The sequence below is a fragment of the Delphinapterus leucas genome, chromosome 3 (genome assembly GCF_059928025.1).
Source record: "Delphinapterus leucas isolate spDelLeu-1000000601 "Yukka" chromosome 3, BTC_Dleu_Yukka2, whole genome shotgun sequence".
In the NCBI taxonomy this organism is placed as follows: Eukaryota; Metazoa; Chordata; class Mammalia; order Artiodactyla; family Monodontidae; genus Delphinapterus; species Delphinapterus leucas.
The window spans coordinates 54,010,986-54,031,756 of NC_143131.1; the positions used below are offsets into that span (position 1 = coordinate 54,010,986).

Consider the following 20,771-nt stretch of genomic DNA (forward strand, 5'->3'; position numbering starts at 1 on the left):
CCTTATTATATTAAAAACTGATAAGCACTCAACCAGAATATGATTAACAAAACATGATGATTTCCATGTTCACTTGCTATTATACAGCTATTAGCATGTAGTGAAAAACAGTGCCCAGGACGTTTGCGCAGCACTTAATTGAGCTTTGCACAATGTGTTGATGTGTTGTGACAGAGTGCAGTTTTATGTGGCTGTCTCTGTACAAGCCTGAATTCAAAGTCAGACCTATTCCAAACTTTAGCCTTCTTAATCAGTGAAATATTTACAAAAACCTCATGTACGTTCAAAGATGACAGCAAAGGCTTTGTTCCAAGATCAACATATTATTAAAAAGGGTCAATCAGACCACTCAAGTTGACACGTTAAAACTGTGTGTAACACGTGTGTTGCTGAAATGTTTCTCTGTGTGTGTGGTTATGTGTATAATTTATTTTTACATTCTAATGAGGTGTTTGGGGAACCTCTGAACTGCCTCTGCCAAATTCTTATTCTTTGTGAGATGGTTTGGGAAAGTACAGGCCTGGTCTGTTAAATTCAGCTTTTTCTTTAGTCTTTACTTCAGAATCCACAAAATAACTAAATGTGTACATTGTAATTTTACAGATTCTTTTCATTCTGGAATGTCATGTTAATGTTTCTTGGTATTAGAGATCAACTTCATAATCTGGAGAAAATCTGTATTTTCTAAGAGTAATACAGAAATGCTTATTATATATGTCATAACATATATATAAATGCTTGTTGTAAATGTCATAACAAGTATTTGTGGATTTGTGCATTTCTTACTAATAAGTCATGCCCAAAATATGGTTTCTCTCGGTTTGACCATCAGACCCTTAAAGTTTAGGGACATGACTAAAAGCATCCACGTGTGAAAGAACAGTAGTTAACTCTGGGAATAAGCAAGCGGGAACAATGAGAATCAGGCAGTGCTTTTATTGAAGTACATTTCTCAGGCAGCTCTGGGATTGGCAATTAGGCATTTATAGTAAACTCAGTCGTGGAAGGATTCCATCAGTGAAACTTGAAGGGTTCTTCAAGTTTAAGCAGCAAAGCCACTACTAACTACTAAAATATAATAATCTTTAATATCTATCTATTTGAATGGGAAAAAAAGTTTTACATGTGCATTTTCTAGATTTATTGAAATTTTTTTCCTGGTAATTGTAAAGCAGTAGGAGTCTTTTAAATGTTATATCCTAAAACTCTGTGTGTATGTTAAACTTTTCTCTGATGTTAAGACATTTTCCTAAATGTGGAAGATAATTTTTATTAGAAATTGCAATAGCCAAGAGCCAGATATTTTTTTTGCAAATATATTTTGTGCTGTATTATGTATGTCTAAACTCTCCATTTACTTAATAAGACAGAATTAATTTCTATAAAATGAAGCAGACTCTCTAGAAACCCATTTTGACTTAGAAATAACTGAATGTTGGTGAAGTTTGTCTTTATAAAGAAACTAGTTTGTGTTCTGTGTGTAACTATATACGTACAGGTATATCTGGGTATAACATCAATTCCTATCTTCTGACAACCTTCTAATAAAATATGTCAGGAGTAAAAGAAATAATCGCATTATAAAAGCAGCTGTATGTTTGCACTTTCTTTTTTGGTGTTTAAACATGTGAATGGTTGGGTTTACATATAATTTATGTGTGTACATGTATGTTTTCATGTAAATATATGGTAAATAGTGCCAATTTCTTTCAGTGGCACTGAAAATTCAGTGTTGCCGGATATTTCTGCGTGGTATTGGGGTTACTTGTATATATGTCTATGTACATAACATGTCTTGTGAATTTTGCATGCTACACTAATCTCTGTTAAATCTATCCCCTCTTTATTCAGAGCATGCTGTCAAGGTCCTTTAATTCCAATTTTACTGCTGTAAGCCACTGTCACTATGGCAGCTCTAGGGATCTGCATGGCAGCCAAGGCAGTCTTGCCTTGAGTATTGCAGACGGAAGAGATTCTGGTGGGCACATTTTTCGAGTGAGTACCTGTAGTAGATCAGTACCTTTAGTACATAGAAGAGGAAGAAACCCCACATTTTGATGTTTTAACAATTCTAGAAAATAAATTTGTGCTGTGGGTTAAATATGTTGTTTACCTCCCAGTTCTTCCATGGCTTAGTTCTAAAACTCTGCAAAGCTGATTTAGTTTTTATCTCTTATGTTTCTGTGGTCATAACTAAGGATGTAGTCAGCTCTTATATAAAAAGGGGTGAGCGATAGGAATCTAAGAGGTTTTTTAAAAAATTATTTTTCTTCGCAGTGCTTTCTCTTAAAATTAGCTTCCTTTCCCTAACTCAAGGTTTTAAGGCTATGCCATGTGTAATACACAGAGGGGTTGTGGGAAAGAATAATTTTCACTTTAGTGATTGAGGGTTGGCAAATAAATACTCGGAACTAAGTTTAATCATAATTTGCAGAATATGATTAAATGTGAGCCCGGAGAAATTGCATTAAGTACCAGTGAAAAGGCAAAACCCAAATCCGTTATTACCCACGTAATCGTTAGTGGGGAAGAAGAAAGGTTTATTCTTTTAATGAAAGTTAAGGGTAGGGGATAAGAATGACAGAAACGGAGAAAGAACAGAAAAACTCTGCGGGGCTGTTTTAAGATTTTTCTTTCCGTGACAACTTGAGGTGGTAGCATGGCCTCTAAGTAAATGTTTCCTCTGCCCCTCTTCCTCCATCCTGAAAAGACCTTTCTCCCGTTGTAAAGCTGCATTCTCTCCCCCATAATTTTATTTCCATAGTGACCCTGCTTCTGGGTCCTTTGCTTTTTCCTGAGTGTCTCCTTCCCCACCACCCCCAATCTCCTACTACTTTTTAATATACTCCTGGCTTAACTCTGTTCTAGGATAGGAGCAGTATCCTCGATTCACTTTGTTCTGGCTGGGCCTCACCCATCTTGCTTTGCCTTCTGTCACCTGCCACCGCCTGGTTTCTGTGTTACATAATAGTGGCAACAATCCTTTTGTAACTTAGCAGTTTGAAACAGAGAGGAGATGATGGCAAGTAAGCCCTGCATTTCTGGCACTCATTCCAGCTGAAGCCATGGGGTAAAGACCAGGGGCTTTTATTAAGTCAGGGATAATCTTTATAGTCATGTGGAACAATTGTTCTTTACAAATTCTTGAACAGTAATATCTTTTGCTTGTTTTTATTCAAGTCAGAGTCTTTGAGTCTGTTGCGTTTATTAACTTTTTCATCCATAATGCACTTGTTCATTTAAAGACATAGTCGTACATTCACGCTTGAGTTTAAACTTCAAGCTGTGAGCTGAGTTGATTATTATGCATTCTGAAAGCACATCTCAAAAACGGAAAAGGAAAATTAAGTAATAAAGTATTCATTGTATAAATAAACAAAATTAGATCAAACTACATCTAAAAATGCTAAGCCATGGTTTGAACTAGCAACAAACTGCACATGATAGCTTTGTTGCAGATATGGTTCCTAAGACTAAATTATAAACCCTTAGATTTACATGTATCCTATGGCATATCATAATGAACTGGATTTCAGATTATTTTTCAACATGATGATATAGTTTGCGTATATGTGTTGCCAGCCATACACTGTTTTGAAAGTAACAGTACTGCTATTTATCACAGTCTCTGTAGTTTTCTAAAATATAGCTAGGTGTGTTTAGAACTAAATTAAGATGAAAAATAAGCATCTTGCTTCCCAGCATATTTATAAGAAATATTCAGAGATAATGAGATTGAGTCTGTTTTTTCTCTAAAGGTATCAGTGAGATAAACTATAATGTAAGGATGTTATTTGATATATAAAAATATGAACTCTAATTAATAAAATTTAAAAGCATTTCATCAGAGCAGTGCTTTTGAAAATACTGAGCTAATACTATATGATACAATTAGGCTAAAGCAAGTTTTATAAGACTGTATGTTTATTGATATTGCTCATCATTAATAAGGAAATCCTGGGTGATACTGTGCTGTTAAAAAAAACAGCAGTTAATTTTTTTACCAAAAAACTTTTTGCTGTGCTCAACAGGAGTGCATATATTTTAGTTTCTCTTAAAATTTGGGACTCTTAACTTGGATTAATAACTAAATTTATTGCTCAAAGTGTTAAAAGCTAGGTATTACTGTAAATAAAACTAAAAGTATTATAAAGGAATATCTTAACAGTATATGTTCATATGTACTTTTCACACATTATAAGAACAAACATTTTGCCATGTAACTTTGAAAGACTGTTAAAGGTACTAATATTTTTTCCAGTTTTATTGTGATATAACTGATATATAACATTATATTAGTTCAAGGTATACATAATGATGGTTTGATATATGTATGTATTACAAAGTGATTACCACAATAATAAATAAATAAATATAGTTAACACCCATTATAAAGGTGCTAATATCGATGGTAGTTATGATGGTAATGTTTGATTTGGTTCTTCATCTTTCCATTGTCTAGCAGTATCTCCTCTCAAGTGTCATCATCATTTTGGTTTCACATCTTAAAGATCATTATTTGTTTATTTTTTATTTCCCCCTCATTTGAAGCATCCCCAGACATCCTGTGCAGGAGATCCTTGCCAAGATGATATATTCATTTCAGGACAGCAGAACTACCCGTCAGCTACACTTAGTCACAAAGATGTTCTTCCAGACAGCTTGATGAAAGTAGGTGCTCAGGGAATGAAGTAGTATCTGTGAGCTTATTGTGTTTTACAGCTTTTGAACTAAGAAATATCATATATGCTTTAACGCTGAAAATGCTTTTTGGAGGACCTTCACCTCTTGATTAGTAAGGGTTTTTTTTTAATAATTGAGAAATATGAAATAAAATTTCACTCTGCTGTTTCTTAGTTTATTCCATGATTTCTTCCACACTGAAGAATCATTTTGTTATTTTTGGATTTCTGTAGTATCTCCTACTTTTTGGCATTCCTAATAGTAAAACTGTTTGGAGAGTTAAATATGAACCTGTCTTAAATTCTTCATTGGAGGATGAAGGCATTTTAACATACTTTAAGTGTAATTAGAAATCACCTTGAAAGACTTTTGTATATGGTAGAATAGATGATGGTTGTATTCTTACTACTTTTATAACTAAAGCATCACTCATTTAGAGAGTTTACTTTTTTGTCACCAATGCTGGATAGATAATTCTTTTCTTTAGTATTTTCCTCAGCTGTTCTTCATCTTAACTAAGCCCATATCCCTAGTATAACCAGTTACAATTGTGAAGCATAGTTATGTATTATATAAACTTCTACATTGTTCTTGAGAGTAGGAATCCAGCCATGTAAGTTTGTACGTATTCATTTATTTTACCCTTTTTTTGTTGTTTTTCTTTTAATTGCTGTCGAGTTTCTTTTTCTGCTATCCAATTTCTTTTTTCTTTCTAATATCCATTTTCTGGTTTGGGTTACTGAGTTTGTTTTATGTTTTTTATTCTCCTGAGTTATCTGCTAATCATAGCTTAGTATATTCCATGGCTATGTTTAACACTGATGTAGAATGTGTTCTACACATTCAGGTATGTCCAATTTCTAGGTGTCAGGGAGCCTTAAGAATGGGTCAGAAGTAGTTATTGTCTGGAGTGTTCTCCCCAGGAGAAAGGTTTTAAATCTGCATGTAGGAATAAATTGTGCTAACATGAAGAAAAGTAAGTGCTGTCTACAGAGTTATGCAAAAATAATAAAATAATTGCACAACTATTTAAGTACTCCTAGGAGGATTAATTGCTTCAAATCTACAGTGATCAAGTGGGAAACAACCACAATATTTTTAAAAAAGAGATAATATAGCACCTCTTCTCTCCAACCAACATAAAATTTGTGAGAGAATAATATCTTTGTGCCCTGTCATGAAACACTCATGTATATTCCCAGGCCTCAGAATTAACTAAGTTCTCAAGTGTAATACAGTGAAAATGAGAACTTTTTTTTAAAGTAAAAATATTATTCACCAAAACCAAACTTTGTATTCCTCAGCAAGATGAACATAAGAAGATAATACATAGTTCTGAAATTATTGCCATAATGTTTTCCCAAACTTTTCTACTTTGGATAATTTTAGGGAAATGAGACTCAAATCATCACAGTTTTTCTCTAATTTCCTTGTGGGTTAATAGTTAACAATGAAGTTTTAAATGACTGAATCACTTAAATGTACTTATTTCTTCTTCTACACAAAAATTTCTTTATATGCAAATATTTGTAATGTAAATATAACCTCTTATTTTTCAGATAGATTCCTCACATTAACAGAAGTAAGCTATTATCACATTTCCATAAAGGTTATTTTTAAATCTAAAAAACAAGAGACTTTAAGACAAAGATATTTCTTTAACAGCAACAGAATAATCTGGAGTTTTTGTTTAGCTTGTGAAAAGCAAAATAAAATGTCATGGTTTAATTTTTGTGGTTAACATTCTATGGAATTAATACTTATTAGAGAGTTTAAAAATTCCTAACTTGATACACACACACACACACACACACACACACACACACACAGACACACGAGGAATAAATCAGTTTTGTACTGCATAGCTAGATTGGCTTTTTAATTCTGGAGAGGAAGGAATAGAGGTAGAAGAATATACTCAAGATTATGAAAAACTTCTACCACAAAACTACTTATACTTTCATTCTGAAGAAAAGCATCAGCAAATGCATATTTTGAGTGTATGTGAGAGATTAATTATAGTATGGGAAGAGATGCCCTTTTAATGGGCTTACTTAAATGTTAAAATTTGACATACTGTTTACCATTGGGTTAAGCTTACAGAAAAGCAAATAATTTTAAATGTAGATATGATGTACTTTAATTTGAAACTTTTGAAGAGTGAATCTATCAGCGAGCACTCAGACAAGCTTAGAATTAAGACATTAACAGTTTTTTTCTTTTAAAAGTGTAAAATTAGAAAAAATGGCACACATGGCGTGATACTGTGTGATTTAGAATGTTAAACTCTAGTGCTTTTGTATTGCTCCAAGAAGAACATCCAAATATTTGTAACAAGGCATTATTATTGGTCATTTTAAGAGACTTCATGTTTTTCTTAGATGCCTTTGAGTAATGGACAGATGGGCCAGCCTCTCAGGCCTCAGGCAAATTATAGTCAAATACATCACCCCCTTCCTCAGGCATCTGTGGCAAGGCATCCCTCTAGAGAACAACTAATTGATTACTTGATGCTGAAAGTGGCCCACCAGCCTCCATACACACAGCCCCATTGTTCTCCTAGACAAGGCCATGAACTGGCAAGGCAAGAGGTAAGAATGATCAAGAATATTTGGAATATGAGACTAAGCTTTTAATGTATTTTATAGGTTATTTAATTATAGCAATAAATCCATACAGAATTTTAACATAGTTTTTACTGTTTTGTTTAATGGCTTGGTTTCATGTTAAGTTTATAAGGTATTAAACTTTGTGGTTTAACTTGACAGTATGATCCCCCCTGTTCTGATAAATTGATATAGGATAGTATTGAGGGCATGAATTTTTTTTTTTCCTAAGGTGGTTGTATTTCCAAAACTGGTTGATGATGATACTCCAGTAATTGGACCTTCTTCAGGAATAAAAATAGTAGACCATTAAACTTGAATGGCATATTATAGTTTGCTAATTGTTATTTGATAGTTAGCTTTTGAAACTGGCCTATAGTCTCCAGACTACTTTGAGAATTAAATCTTACAAAGTACTTAAAAAGTCAACAGTTATATATTCATGTATTTTGATAGTTTATTAATAAAATATTATTATTAGAAACTTAGAGAACAAATGCTTCATTCATTTTGTTTTGGCCTCTGGGGAAAGGGAGTGTTTTATAACAAAAGTTTAGTTCTTGCATCTTTTTCTATAGCTTGGTTGTAAAAAATAGTATTGATTGATCATCAATCCCAACTCCTTTGAAGCATATAAACAGATTTAGGAAATGAGTTAATATCCAACAACCACCCAGGGATCTTTTAGACGTCTTATGAAACGTCCAGTAGTATTACAGAAATACTATGTAATTTAGATGTTCTACAAATGGAAACTGATAATAAAATACATGTTTTGTGTGTATGCTCTATGTCATTAAAGTCTGTGCTGTCCAAAATATATAAAGTCAACATTAATTTGTTGCATATCCTCATAAGATAGCAATAGGTTAATTTAGGAGCTATGCTTTATAATCCCAGCTGTGCCTTTAACTCACTAACTCATTAACATAATATTTCACATTGTAGTTTCATTTCATCTGCCCAAATATTTATTGTACGTGAATTCTTACATATTTATGTTTTCTTGAACTTAATTTACCAGTGTGGTTATTATTGTATTATAGCTTTTTCTGATACTAGTAATAAGTTTATTTTCATATTAACTCAGATTCGAGTGAGAGTTGACAAGGATCCAGAACTTGGATTTAGCATATCAGGAGGGGTTGGGGGAAGAGGAAACCCATTCAGACCTGATGACGATGTGAGTTTTGTTTATATATCCTTGAAATGCTCATTAATTTTTATTCACTAAATTAGTACCTTTTATGTATAAGTAAAAATCTAACATATTTATATAGATATAGACAGACATCACCTTGTGATTTCCCTCTGTATTGTTCAGCTTTTTGTTTTGAAATGTGATCAGCTCAAATTGTTTAAGGACTACAAATTTAACCAAAAATTTTTAATGTTCATTATATTGTGAAGTGATTTTTTAATTGTTAATACTTTTCTTCACATCTATAGAAGTAACTTTTTTTTTTAATCACTTTAATAAAAATCACTAAAGTAAGAATTACCAGAAGCACAAATAACATAGCGTGGTCACAATATTATTCAGAGGAGACAGGGAGAAAACTTGCACCACAATTCAAATATTTGCATACTATTAAAAAAAAGATTGCTCCTTGGTACTGTTTTATTTATGCATACTGCTTTCCATCAAATAATTATCTTTTGTGTTGTTATTAAAGGGTATATTTGTAACAAGGGTGCAGCCTGAAGGGCCAGCATCAAAATTACTGCAACCAGGTGATAAAATTATTCAGGTAACTAAAATACATTTTTTTATTACTTTTTGTTTTATAACATCTGCCTTCCTCATCAAGGGATTATTAAATGCCAGATTTGAAAGTAAGCATTTTATGAAGATATCTTTAAATACTTGTGGATGAAAACAGTGGCATTTCTTATAGGCTACTCTCCAGTGCTTTCATAGCTTAAAATATTTCCACCTTGTACCTTGGAAGATCATACTGATATTTTTTAAATAAACCTTAGCATTTTGGGGTATATATCTTAGCCTTTTGTTTAAGTTTACGAATGTTAACTTCTTCTAAAATAAGATGATGAAAGAATCTCCTCTGTGTGTTACGAGAATTAAAGGATTTAATTCACAAGAAGCACTTAGAACTGTGTGTCTGATGTATAGTAAAACATCATTAGATGTTTAGCTTAAATTATAAGAAGTGTAGTGTCCTTGATCTGGTGGCTCCTAGGCAATGGGAAGACTAGGCCTTGACCTCTTTTACCCTTGCAGCTTGGTGACCTCAGTTGTACCTTAGTGTATACACACAACACCATGTCTGACACTGTCTTAGACAAGTGCTTCCTAATGTCAGGTTGCTATGTAAGAATCATCTGAAAATGTGGGCAAGATACAGGTCCTGGGTCCCACCTTCAGAGATTTTATTTCCATAGAGATGGGGTAGGGCCCAGGAGTCTAGATGTTGTTTTAAGTTGCCAAAATGATGCTTATTTTCTGCCAGGTTTGTGAGCTGGCAGAAATTCAAATGCACAAATGCAAATAAATGACTATGAAATTTTTTTTAAGCTTTTTTCTTCTTTCTTCTAGGCTAATGGCTACAGTTTTATCAATATTGAACATGGACAAGCAGTGTCCTTGCTAAAAACTTTCCAGAACACAGTAGAACTCATCATTGTACGAGAGGTTTCCTCATAAGAGCTGTGGACTAAAAAATGGAGAGACAGCAAGATTTATTGGAAGATACTTGCAGGGGAAATTAATATTTTGACTATTTTTATATATAAAGAACTCAAATATGTTCAAATTTGTACATTAATGAAATAATGGAATTTGTGGTTAGAGGGAAAGAACCACTGTACAGTATATAGGGGAGACTGTTGAATTCATACCATATAAAACTTTTAGGTTTTTAAACATAGCAGTCAAGGCTACAAAAACAAATGTATGTTGTTTTTGTATAGAGTGTAGGTTTATTTTTGGATTTCATACACATGATTGAATTCTGTGCAAGGCTCTAGTTAGCCTTGATTGTAGCCCAGAGACAGATGGCAGAGCTATCTATCTCATAGCTTTTATGCCCTTATTTTTATTCAACTGGTATTAATGTTTTTCTGCTGAAACTTTTTTTTTATGTGGGCAAGAGATTCAAAGTGTTGGCTTTTGCTATGTGCATATTGAATTGAAGAGTGAGTAGGTGAAGGTGGTGCTGGTGGGTTCACTTTCCAAGGCCAGATTAAAACAGTTATTTCCTATAAAAATCTGGAAGCAAAGAATGAAAAAAAACAGCTGTTAATGTGTTTTTATTAATAGAATAATGCAATAAAAAATGTGATGTCTTTTTAAAGAAATAAAAAAGACAATAATTGCATTTTATGAGCTCTTCAGGATCTGTTCTTGTCATAGCCATTACTCTACATCTGCTACTAGTGAATCAAGTTTCAATTTTTTAGTCACAGGAAATTTTTAACTCTTCTGTAGATGCATGTCCATGCATTTTCTTTCCTTTTTGGTTTTTTTTTTTGGTCCATGCATTTTCCGTGATGCAGAAATTCCTTGATTTTTTGCAAATGGTGGTACTTGCAATTTGTTTTATAATTAGTACTCCATTTTAATCTTAATTTATAATTTTTATTTTAAGCAACAAATGAAACTGAAATGGCCAGTTTTAAGATTGTGTTGCTGTAACACAAAATGTAAGAAGATTTAGGAAAGCCTCTTGATTTTGTTTGGCCTCAACATTGCCTTGGTAAAGTAAAAGGAAACAGTACGCATGGAGCTAGGAAACCAAAGCAAGTTTGTGAAACTGGCACAGTGATAGAGAATTGCTGTGGAGAGTTGTAGAGCAAAGGGATGGGTCCTTGAGGCCTACCAGTGTGTAATGGTGTTCAGATAAAGGGCTGTTCCTACAGGTAACATTAAATGTGAACTCGACACTTCAGAGTCTTTAAAGGGTTTCTAAGTGTATCAGTGTAATAGTGTTTTACCACCAACTGCCTTTGTTCCTCGTTAGTGTAACAATTATTTGATAGAGGTTTATTAATTTTGTTCAAACCATTAATTTTATTTGTTTTTGTTCTGTCTATGTAATCAAATAAAATTTGAGTGACATGCAATGGTAAGAATTAATGCATGGTTATTTGGACCAGAAAAAAGTGCCATAGAAGACCAATAACTGTTTTTAGTCGAGGCTAGTCTGAGCGTTTCATTAGAGCAATATTCAGTTATTGCAATTCATTTTTAATTACTAAGAAATATAATTTTGGAATTTTGAATCTGTTACGCTTTGTTCTTCAACCTTGTTTTAAGGTTAGGTCTTCTATAAGACTAGCGAAAACAGCAATCTGCATTATTTTTGCAAAAATGAGTTGGACTCGTTTGTTTCTTGCTAGTCAGAGTAAATAGGCAGTACTTTTAAAAAGATGTGAACTCCAATACTGCACTTCTTTCAAGATGTTATCAATTGGTTATTGTACTGTATAGTTTTAATAATATTGGTTGAAGCCCTTTAACAACTCTTTGTAAAGTTTAACTCATTTTAGTTGATTTTCAGTACTATTTACATAGGAATTGATTTTTATGGATATAGTAGACAAAATGTGCTGTATTTTGATAAAATTCATTTATTGTATGTGTGTTGTAATCTCTAAAAAATGACAAACAGCTTCTTTAAGACAAGCCTTGGTGTTCCCTTTATTCATAGTTTATTTTAAAATATTAATTTTGGCATTCTAAAATTACTCCCATCATTTTTTATTGGTTTCAGTCAACTTCTCACAGTCACATTCTGCTTTTAATAAGGAATACAAAAAATAGGTATAATTCTGACATTTTCAACTTCTTTACCTTGAATCAGATACACAGACTGTGATTTTGGAAAAGGAAATAAGCCACAAAGAACAATTGATTCATCAATGATCTAACCTTAAATTAGTTGTCTGCACATTATATTGAAATATTACAAGTACAACAAATGTTATATGCACTAGTATTTTCTTCTATTCTAGTTAATTTTTTTTTTTTTTTTTTTGTGGTACGCAGGCCTCTCACTGCCGTGGCCTCTCCCGTTGCGGAGCACAGGCCCCGGACACGCAGGCTCAGCGGCCATGGCTCACGGGCCCAGCCGCTCTGCGGCATGTGGGATCTTCCCGGACCGGGGCACGAACCTGTGTCCCCTGCCTCGGCAGGCAGACTCTCAACCGCTGCGCCACCAGGGAAGCCCTATTCTAGTTAATTTTAAAAAATTTTAATGTTCTCGTAACACATAAAGTCAAGTAAGAAAGTTTGTTACAAGATGAGTAACATGACACATAACTTAAAAAACTAATAGCAAAATAGTTTTGCACTTAAATTAATAGCCGAAGTTTTCTTCTAAAATACTGGAAAATTAAAATTAACAAGAATTCTTCATTAGAATTTTTGTTTTGGTAATGATAAAATTTCAAAATTTGAATAAAAGAGCAATAATTTAAATCTTTTGAGGAAATAGAAAAGACATTTTTAGTTTATATATTATTGAGTAATCTGTAGTTAAGGCCCATGCCCATAATTGATATACTTATTTTTAATAAGTATTATGTAGCAAACCATCAAAACCAAAACTGTCTTATTTTTAGTAACAGCATTTAAAATTGACCACCCTAAAATTTTAAACCGTTAAAAATTATATGTCCAGCACAGAATTGTTTACACAAACTAAAGTTTTATGCTGATTCATTAAGGAATCATTGGTTCCTCTGAGTCCATGAAATTCTAAAATTCCCTACACATTTATTTTGTAAATATTTTTCTGACCTCTTTGGACTTGAAGCTGTGTATATACTTGAAAAGTTCTTTAAGAACATTTAATCCCTCGTATTTCTGGGTATGGAAGAAGTGTAGGTGTACCTTATTTTTTACTTCTGAAGGAAGCCTTTGGGATGGAAATGTTTTTCAATTCAGGATTGGTGATCAGTCACATCTACTTGAAAAGGTATTTTTTTCATTCTTTGTTGAAGTTCTTATTAGCTTATCCTTTTGGCTTAATGTATAGTAAATAGATTTCTTATGAACGATATATTGAAATCAAAATTAAAATAATTTTGTTTCATTAAAAGAGTTAATGAATACACATAATTGATGATGAACAAGGGAACAAGCAATTACTTTTAAAAGGTAGTCTAGATTATATAAGTAGCCAGCTCAAACCTTTAGGTAATCCTTTTGTTCCTAATAATAGAATTCAGAAAAGGTTGACTATCTTATATCTAAAGCTGCTGTTTCTTTACCTCTGCAGAATTTTAAGCCCAGCGGGGTAGCAAACACAGTCATTTATACTTTTGGAAAAATGTTAAGAGAATGCCATTTTCTTTTTAGGACTTTGCATACTCTTTGTGAAGCAATTTGCGGAATTAAAATTTACGGTCTCCAAAAATGTACAGTCCTAAAATCCAAGCAGCATTCTAAACTGAGAAGGTTTATTTGGGGAAAATACGTCAGTAGAATTTTTAAGAAAGAGACTGAAAAATGATGCTACTGTTATAATTCCCTTTTTCAAATATAACAACTAGGGACAGTTACAAACTTTCATGGGATTTCATCTGGCCAACCTAGCTTCTCAGTCAGCCCTCAATCTGATTTCAGGATGAAATATGAAAAGCTCATGTATGCTTTCCTGCCCCCAACCTTGTGATTCAATAAAGCTATTTTTGTTTTGTATGAAGAACATTGTCAATAAATATTTTTCCTCAACTGACCTTGCTTTAATCTAATCAAACCAGTTCCTCCAAGGCAGAGCTTTAGAAGGATCTTTTTTTTATATGTTCTTCCCAACTAATTTCCTTGTCAGGAAACTTAAAGAAAAATAAGCTAAAAATGAAGAAATAAAATTAAAATTGAAGAAAAATTAGTATGTGGAGCATGAGTTCTTAGGGTAGATGATTGTAGGACTCCCCATCTTCATGAAGGGCCAAACCTAATACTCAGAACTAATGCCATCCCAGAATGGATATTAAAACATTTCCTTCACATTTGGATCATCCTTCCAAGGAGCATTTGTTTTCCCGAGAACCATGTGCAGGCTTATCTCCCAAAGTAAATTGTTCAAGGTTGTACACTGGCTCATCCTTCATGCTCCCCTTCCCATCCATATCCCTAGAAGTGACAAAAGATGATTTAATACTATGATAGGTAAAAGTATTTAATTTCCAAAGTTTTGGAAAATAAAGGTGTACACTGGATAAACTTCAAGGAGTTGTTGGAAGACCTAGGGCAGGTAGGGCCAGAAGATTCTATCACAAAAGGTGAATTTGGCTTCAGGGATACCTCAAAAGTAGAGACAGGACAGTGGATCAAGCAGGAGTTCTAGTGATGGTTGGGTGCTGCATCATGAGAAACTGGTTAGGACAACCACCTTTTTTATGCCAAGCAATGTGCAGGAGATGTCTGGCCCAAGGCAGGAGCAATGAGTATGGATGCTTAGATTAGAAAAAAATAAACAGTGCGGCCATTTTGAAGTGGGGTGGCCTACCCAGTATAATAACGCCTTCACTCACCACCAGTGCAGGTAGTTTGAGAAGGTTATTCACTTACTGCAGTCAAGCTCATACTACGATGATAACAAGAGTTACTGAACAATTGAAAAGCAACACCATGAATGTCACCAAAGAAATCACTATTTAAAAGCAATATCTTCTGAAACTTATGAAAGTATTTAAATATCTTCATAATGTAAAGTAGAATTTGTCACAAATTCAACAACTGTGCTAAGTAGGAAGTATACACCTAAAGAGCAAATCAACTTTCTCTCTTAGATTTGGATTCCATAGAATGTAATGCAAAAGAACTAAGAAATAGTGTGAAGTGAGACAGGAATAGTCTTCATGTTCCAACTTGGATCCAATAGGAGTTCAAAGGGAGAAGGCAGGAGATAGATACAGAATGAGAAAAAATGCTCAAGAAAATGTCCTAGATCTGAAGAACAGCATAGGTCCTCAGATCAATGGGTCCATTCATAACAAAAACTGTAACATGAACACACTTATAAATAGATCTTCATGAAATTTCAGATCAGGACACCATGCAAAGTTCCAAAATGTGAAGGAAATTACTTGCAAAGTGAACAAAATCAGATTGACTAACAATTTTCATCAGCATCATTGGATGCAAGGATACAGTAAAGCAATATATCCAAAACTTTAAGGTTATTTAAGTCTGAAAGCAAAATACCAGTTTCAGGAATTCAAGGTTTCAAAATTTACCTCCCACATAACCTCTCCAGAAGAGGTACCAGGGGATATATTGGAATAAAATGAAAATTTAATCTCAAAAGTAAATTTGGGATCCAAGAAATAATGTGACCAAAACCACTTGTAGAGCAGAAATAAATGTCCTTAGTATTGATAAATAATGTGGATATAAAATATTAGAAAAATCTTAAGTAGGAATTCATGTGGTGAATAATGATTATACAAAGAATAGACATTCAGTATTATGTGTTTTTTATTTATACAGGTAAATGCAACAGGGTCTAGGGTTTTTGGTCACACAATGATGTGTATACATATAGTTTGACTCCACTGCATTTGACTTATCCATTTTTATAGTGATGAACACTTTTGATGCCTCCACTTCACCCCGTGTTGCCATAAACACCACAGTGGTGAGTATCCTTATTTCATTTTTTTGAACCTGTGTGAAAATTTGTCTAGAATATGTACCTAGGAGTAAAATTGCAAGGTCATAGATACTATTAATTTCACAAAATACCAGTAAAAGTACTTTCCACAGTCTGCACCAGTTTATGCTCTCACTAGCTAAACATGGATCTCATTTCTCCACATTTGCAAATATTACTATGTGACTTTCTAACTTTTGCATGTTTGATGAATATAACATTGTATTTTGACATTGGTTTAAATTTCATTCCTTTAATTACCCGTGGTTTGACAAGTACATATACTTGTTAGCCATTAAGGTTTACCATTCTGTAATTGTCCTATTCCCTTTTCCCATTTTTCTGATGATTTTAAGGCTGATTTGTAGTAGTTCCTTGTCCATTCTTGATATTACTCTCCTTTCCTTTTGGACATTTGCAAATATGTGTTCCCAGTCCAGTCTGTTTAACTTTGTTTATGGTGTATTTTGTTTACAAAAAAGTTTAACGTAGATGAAGACGAATCTATCAACTTGTCAACAATAAAGTATATCATTATGCTTTATTGTTCTTAAGTCTTCCCCATTGCTGAGTCAAAAAGCTATTTTCTCACATTTACTTCTACTAGATACATATATTTATTATTTAGATTTTAATCCATTTAGAGTCCACCATGGTTTATGGCCTAATGTTGGGATCAATTCCTTGTTTTCTTTACATCATTTACTAAACAGGCCTACTTCTTTCTATTGATCTGTGATGCAATCTTTATTGTATATCAAATACCTCTGTATACACAGACTTTGTGAGTTCTCTATAGTGTTCTTTTGGTCTGTTTTTCTGTTCTTATACCTATACCTTTTTTTTTTCAGCAAATTTGAAAGCTTTATAAGGAACATCTATCATCTAGAGTCTTCCATTAACATTTTTCTATATTTGCTTTTATGTACTATGTTTCTTTTTTAACTAAAACTTCATATATATATATGTATATATCAGTGATTGTCAAGTTTTGCCACATCAGTCACCTGGAGGGCTTGTTCGGCCTCACCTAAAGGGCTTGTGATTAAGTAGGTTTGGGTTGATGCCCACGAATTTTCATTTCTAGCAAGTTCCTAGGTGATGCTGATGCTTATGGTATGGAGATAACACTCAGAGAATCATCTTTCCTTTTTGCTCCTATTTTCAAAACTGGCTCAGGTATATGTACATTTTTATTTTTCCATGTATGTTTCAGAGTAAGTTTGTTGGTACTGATTGTTCTGGCCACGATGGATTTATCCTCTCTCCTAAAAAAAACCCAAAACAGATAAAATATAAGAAATCATGATCTTCAAATACTGGACATCAGGCAGTGAAGGACAGTGATCCCTGAGGGACAAGGGGGAAAAAAGAGGTGAAGTCTACAATTGTCTCTAGCTTACTACTACCTTGAGAGTATTTCCAGGCCATGGATCATGGAAGGGGAGCCCAGGCAAGCCTGGCAGACTCCCTAAATTGAGGAGGTGGAGCTCAGAGTCCAGGACAGCAAGGGAGGTGTAGTTCACAGGGCAGAATAATGAAGTGGAGAGAGCTGCACAGAAAGAACTCCAGAGATTTGTGTAGGGTCCCCGTTTTCAATTCAGCTGAGTACTGATCAGCACATGTGTGAGGAAAGTCCTCAGGGCAGGATAAAAAATTGCCTGAAAGGATTTGAGGTAACAGTGCCCTGTGCTCACAAAAAATGAATAAAAATGCCCATTTCCATCAGCAAATCTGGAAAACCTCATGAGTCACAGGCATCAGGTAGAGTACATAGAATAGTCTTGCCTCAGTAATGGGGAACAATGAGCCGTAGATTGAAGACTGCTCCAGTACCACTGGAATTCATTGTTTTTCATAGTGGTATGCTTTGATTTCCTTTATCTTTTATGAATCTACTGTATATTTTTGTTTTGTGCTTACCATGAAGCTCCCATAAAACATCTTATAGATATAAAGTCTATTTTAAGCTGATAACACCTTTACTGGAAAATTCGCAAATGTGTGGACATTAAACAACATAATCTTGAACAACTAATGGGTCAGGAGGTAAATCAAAAAAACATCCTGGTGAAATTGTAGAAGCATTCCCACTAAACACAGGGAAAATGAAGATACCCATCATTACCACCACTACTCAGTACTGTAGTGGGATTGTAGCTAATCTAACATGATATAAAGTATTAGATAAATAAGTAAATAAATGTAATATAGATATTTGAAAAATAGAGAACAGATCTATTTTTCCACACATCATAATGTAGAAAATTATTTATTTATGTATTTAACAAAACTTTTACAGAACTAATAAGAGGCTTTAGCTGAGATCAACCTGGTGGACCATTATCTCCTTGGTCAATTGATTGTGCCTCTTTCTCAAATTGGACTAATTAGATTCTCTTTCTCAAGAATTTGGAATTGGGGTAGTGATTCTAGACAAGAGCAGGTACTAGAATTGTATAAACGTGGTAAGTAGGTACTAAAATTTCTATTGTAACAAAGCCATTTTCTACTGTATGCTTTGAGAAGCTGAAAAAGTAGAAAGAATGAAGTAGCTCCAGAAGGTAACATTACACAGAGATTGAGAGATTTCCAGTTATTGGTTTCAGTTCCTGATAAAGCCCAATTAATATTCTTGGATTCTGGGCGATTCCTCTAGATCCACACTAAAAATCCTCTCATTTTTTTCTGAAGCTCAGTTGAGTGGGTTTCTGTTTTGTACAACTCAGTGATACCTAAGACTTCCCAAACAAAGGCTCAGAAGATGTGGAACATTCAGGGAACAATGGAGTGAAGCTCTTGGGTTGTGAAGCACCAGGAAATTTAAATGTAGTCATTTACTGGAAAATAAAATCTTTGATAAGAGCCTACCTCATGTACCTTTAGCCTTTGTCAGGTCCTTAGCTAATGAGAGAAGAGGCTGGCATCAGAACAAGAGTCCCATTTTTACCAGTAAGTGGAGTCAAAACACTTCTATGCCAAGATTTAATATAGGTCCTGGAAGCACTTGAGGTTAGGCTCTAGCCTCTCTGTAAGTACCCATACCACCAACTAAGATAGGACTAGTATGGTAGGCAGAATTCTCACATAGTCTCCATGATTCCTGACCCTTGATGTGTAATCCCTTCCTCTTGAATATGGGTAGAACCTGTGACTTGCTTCTAACCAATAGAATATGGCAAAATTGTAAGGATTTTGTGGATGAAGTTAAGATACCTAATCAGGTGACTTTGAATGAATCAAAAGGGGGACTATCCTGTATGGACCCAATCTAATCAAATAAGACCTTTAAAAGAGGGTCAAGCACAGAATGATATCAGCAAAGTGGTGGAACAGGAAGCCCTAGACCCTCATGCCTCTGTGGAGACACAGATTTAACAACAGTTCTTGGGTCAAATACTTAATGTGAGAGAGAAAGAAACCAGTTAAAAGATTCCTGCACCTCAGGCAAGTGCAAAAGCAACCACATCAAATCCTGGTAGGGAAATTTGGGACACTTTATTTTGCCAGAGCCCTTCATGCTGTGCAGTGTGATTGGGAGGAAACCCCCAACTCCCATCTACTCTCTGGGGAGAGAAAGGGATAAGACATACATCTAACATTCTTTTTTTTTAACAAATTTATTTATTTATTTTTGGTTGTGTTGGGTCTTGGTTGCTGCGCACAGGCTTTTCTCTAGTTGCGGCGAGTGGGAGCTACTCTTCATTGTGGTGCGCAGGCTTTTCATTGCCGTGGCTTCTCTTCTTGCGGAGTACAGGCTCTAGGTGCGTGGGCTTCAGTACTTGTGGTCGCAGGCTCTAGAGCACAGGCTCAGTAATTGTGGCGCATGGGCTTAGTTGCTTCGCGGGATGTGGGATCTTCCCGGACTAGGGCTCGAACCCATGTCCTCTGCATTGGCAGGTGGATTCTCAACCACTGTGTCACCAGGGAAGCCCACACATCTAAAATTCTGACTTTTAGTGGGTGCTGTATGAAGGACTGGTTTCTGTCTTGCCTGAATCCAAGCACAGGCAGGAGCAAGGTGCATACTTGCAGGTCTCTAAGAACAAAGACAATTATCATACACCAGAGTGCAGTACCACAGATAGACATGTGGATCTCCAGTAAACAGTGGTATCACTGCTTACTGTAGCACCAGAGAGTCCCAGTCGTGCAGATAGACAAGAGGAAGAACTCCTGAGTAGAAACCAGCTAAACTCTTCATTTAGGAGATTACAAACACACGCCCAGAGAGAATGCATCCACAGAGAATGCTTGAGAGGTCTCCAGAATCTCTAACCAGGTTGAATGGAGAAAGCCCTTCCTATACAGAACCAAACTGCAAGTCTGAAAGAGGTGACAGATTTGTCAAATGCCAAAATCCCAACAAGAAACATGCAGAGAAACAAGGAAACATGGCACATTTAATGGAACAAATGAAATCTTCACAAAGTGACCCTAAAGAAATGGAGATATATGAATTACCAGACAAATAATTCAAAACTATCATTATAGGGGTGCTCAATGAATTAAAAGAGAGCACAGGTAGGCAACTAAATAAAATCAGAAAAATGATGCATGAACAAAATAAGAATATCAACAAAGAGAAACAATGAAGAAGAATCAAACGAAAATTCTGAAATGTAGCATACAATAACTGAAAGAAAATTTACTAGAGGGACTCAACAGCAGCCTTGACCAGGCAAAAGAAAGAATCAGCAAATTCATAGACAGGATTTTGAAATTACTGAGGCAGAACAGAAAAAAAGAAACAATAATGAAGAAAAATGAAGAGAGCCTGAGGGACTTATGGGATACCACCAAGCAGAAAAACATATGCGTTATTGGAGTGCCAGAAGGAGAAGAAAGGGGAAGCAGCAGA

At 34.5% G+C, this 20,771-nt stretch overlaps 1 protein-coding gene across 9 annotated transcripts in view; it reads left to right on the plus strand.

Annotated features, from left to right (window-relative positions):
* The window catches only part of ERBIN (erbb2 interacting protein), a 110,870-nt gene extending 96,884 nt beyond the window's left edge, over positions 1-13,986 (plus strand). For 3 of the 9 annotated variants that reach the window (XM_022596291.3, XM_089908917.1, XM_089908919.1), the window contains 6 exons: positions 1,852-1,995; positions 4,552-4,671; positions 7,065-7,274; positions 8,380-8,472; positions 8,966-9,040; positions 9,847-13,986. In XM_022596291.3, coding sequence (XP_022451999.2) covers positions 1,852-1,995; positions 4,552-4,671; positions 7,065-7,274; positions 8,380-8,472; positions 8,966-9,040; positions 9,847-9,954 — 750 coding nt within the window. In that variant the 3' untranslated portion in view covers positions 9,955-13,986. Of the gene's footprint in view, positions 1-1,851; positions 1,996-4,551; positions 4,672-7,044; positions 7,275-8,379; positions 8,473-8,965; positions 9,041-9,846 lie in introns of those variants that run through there. The other 6 variants (XM_022596293.3, XM_022596306.3, XM_022596333.3 and 3 more) reach the window with 6 other exon arrangements.
* The last annotated feature ends 6,785 nt before the right edge of the window (positions 13,987-20,771 follow it).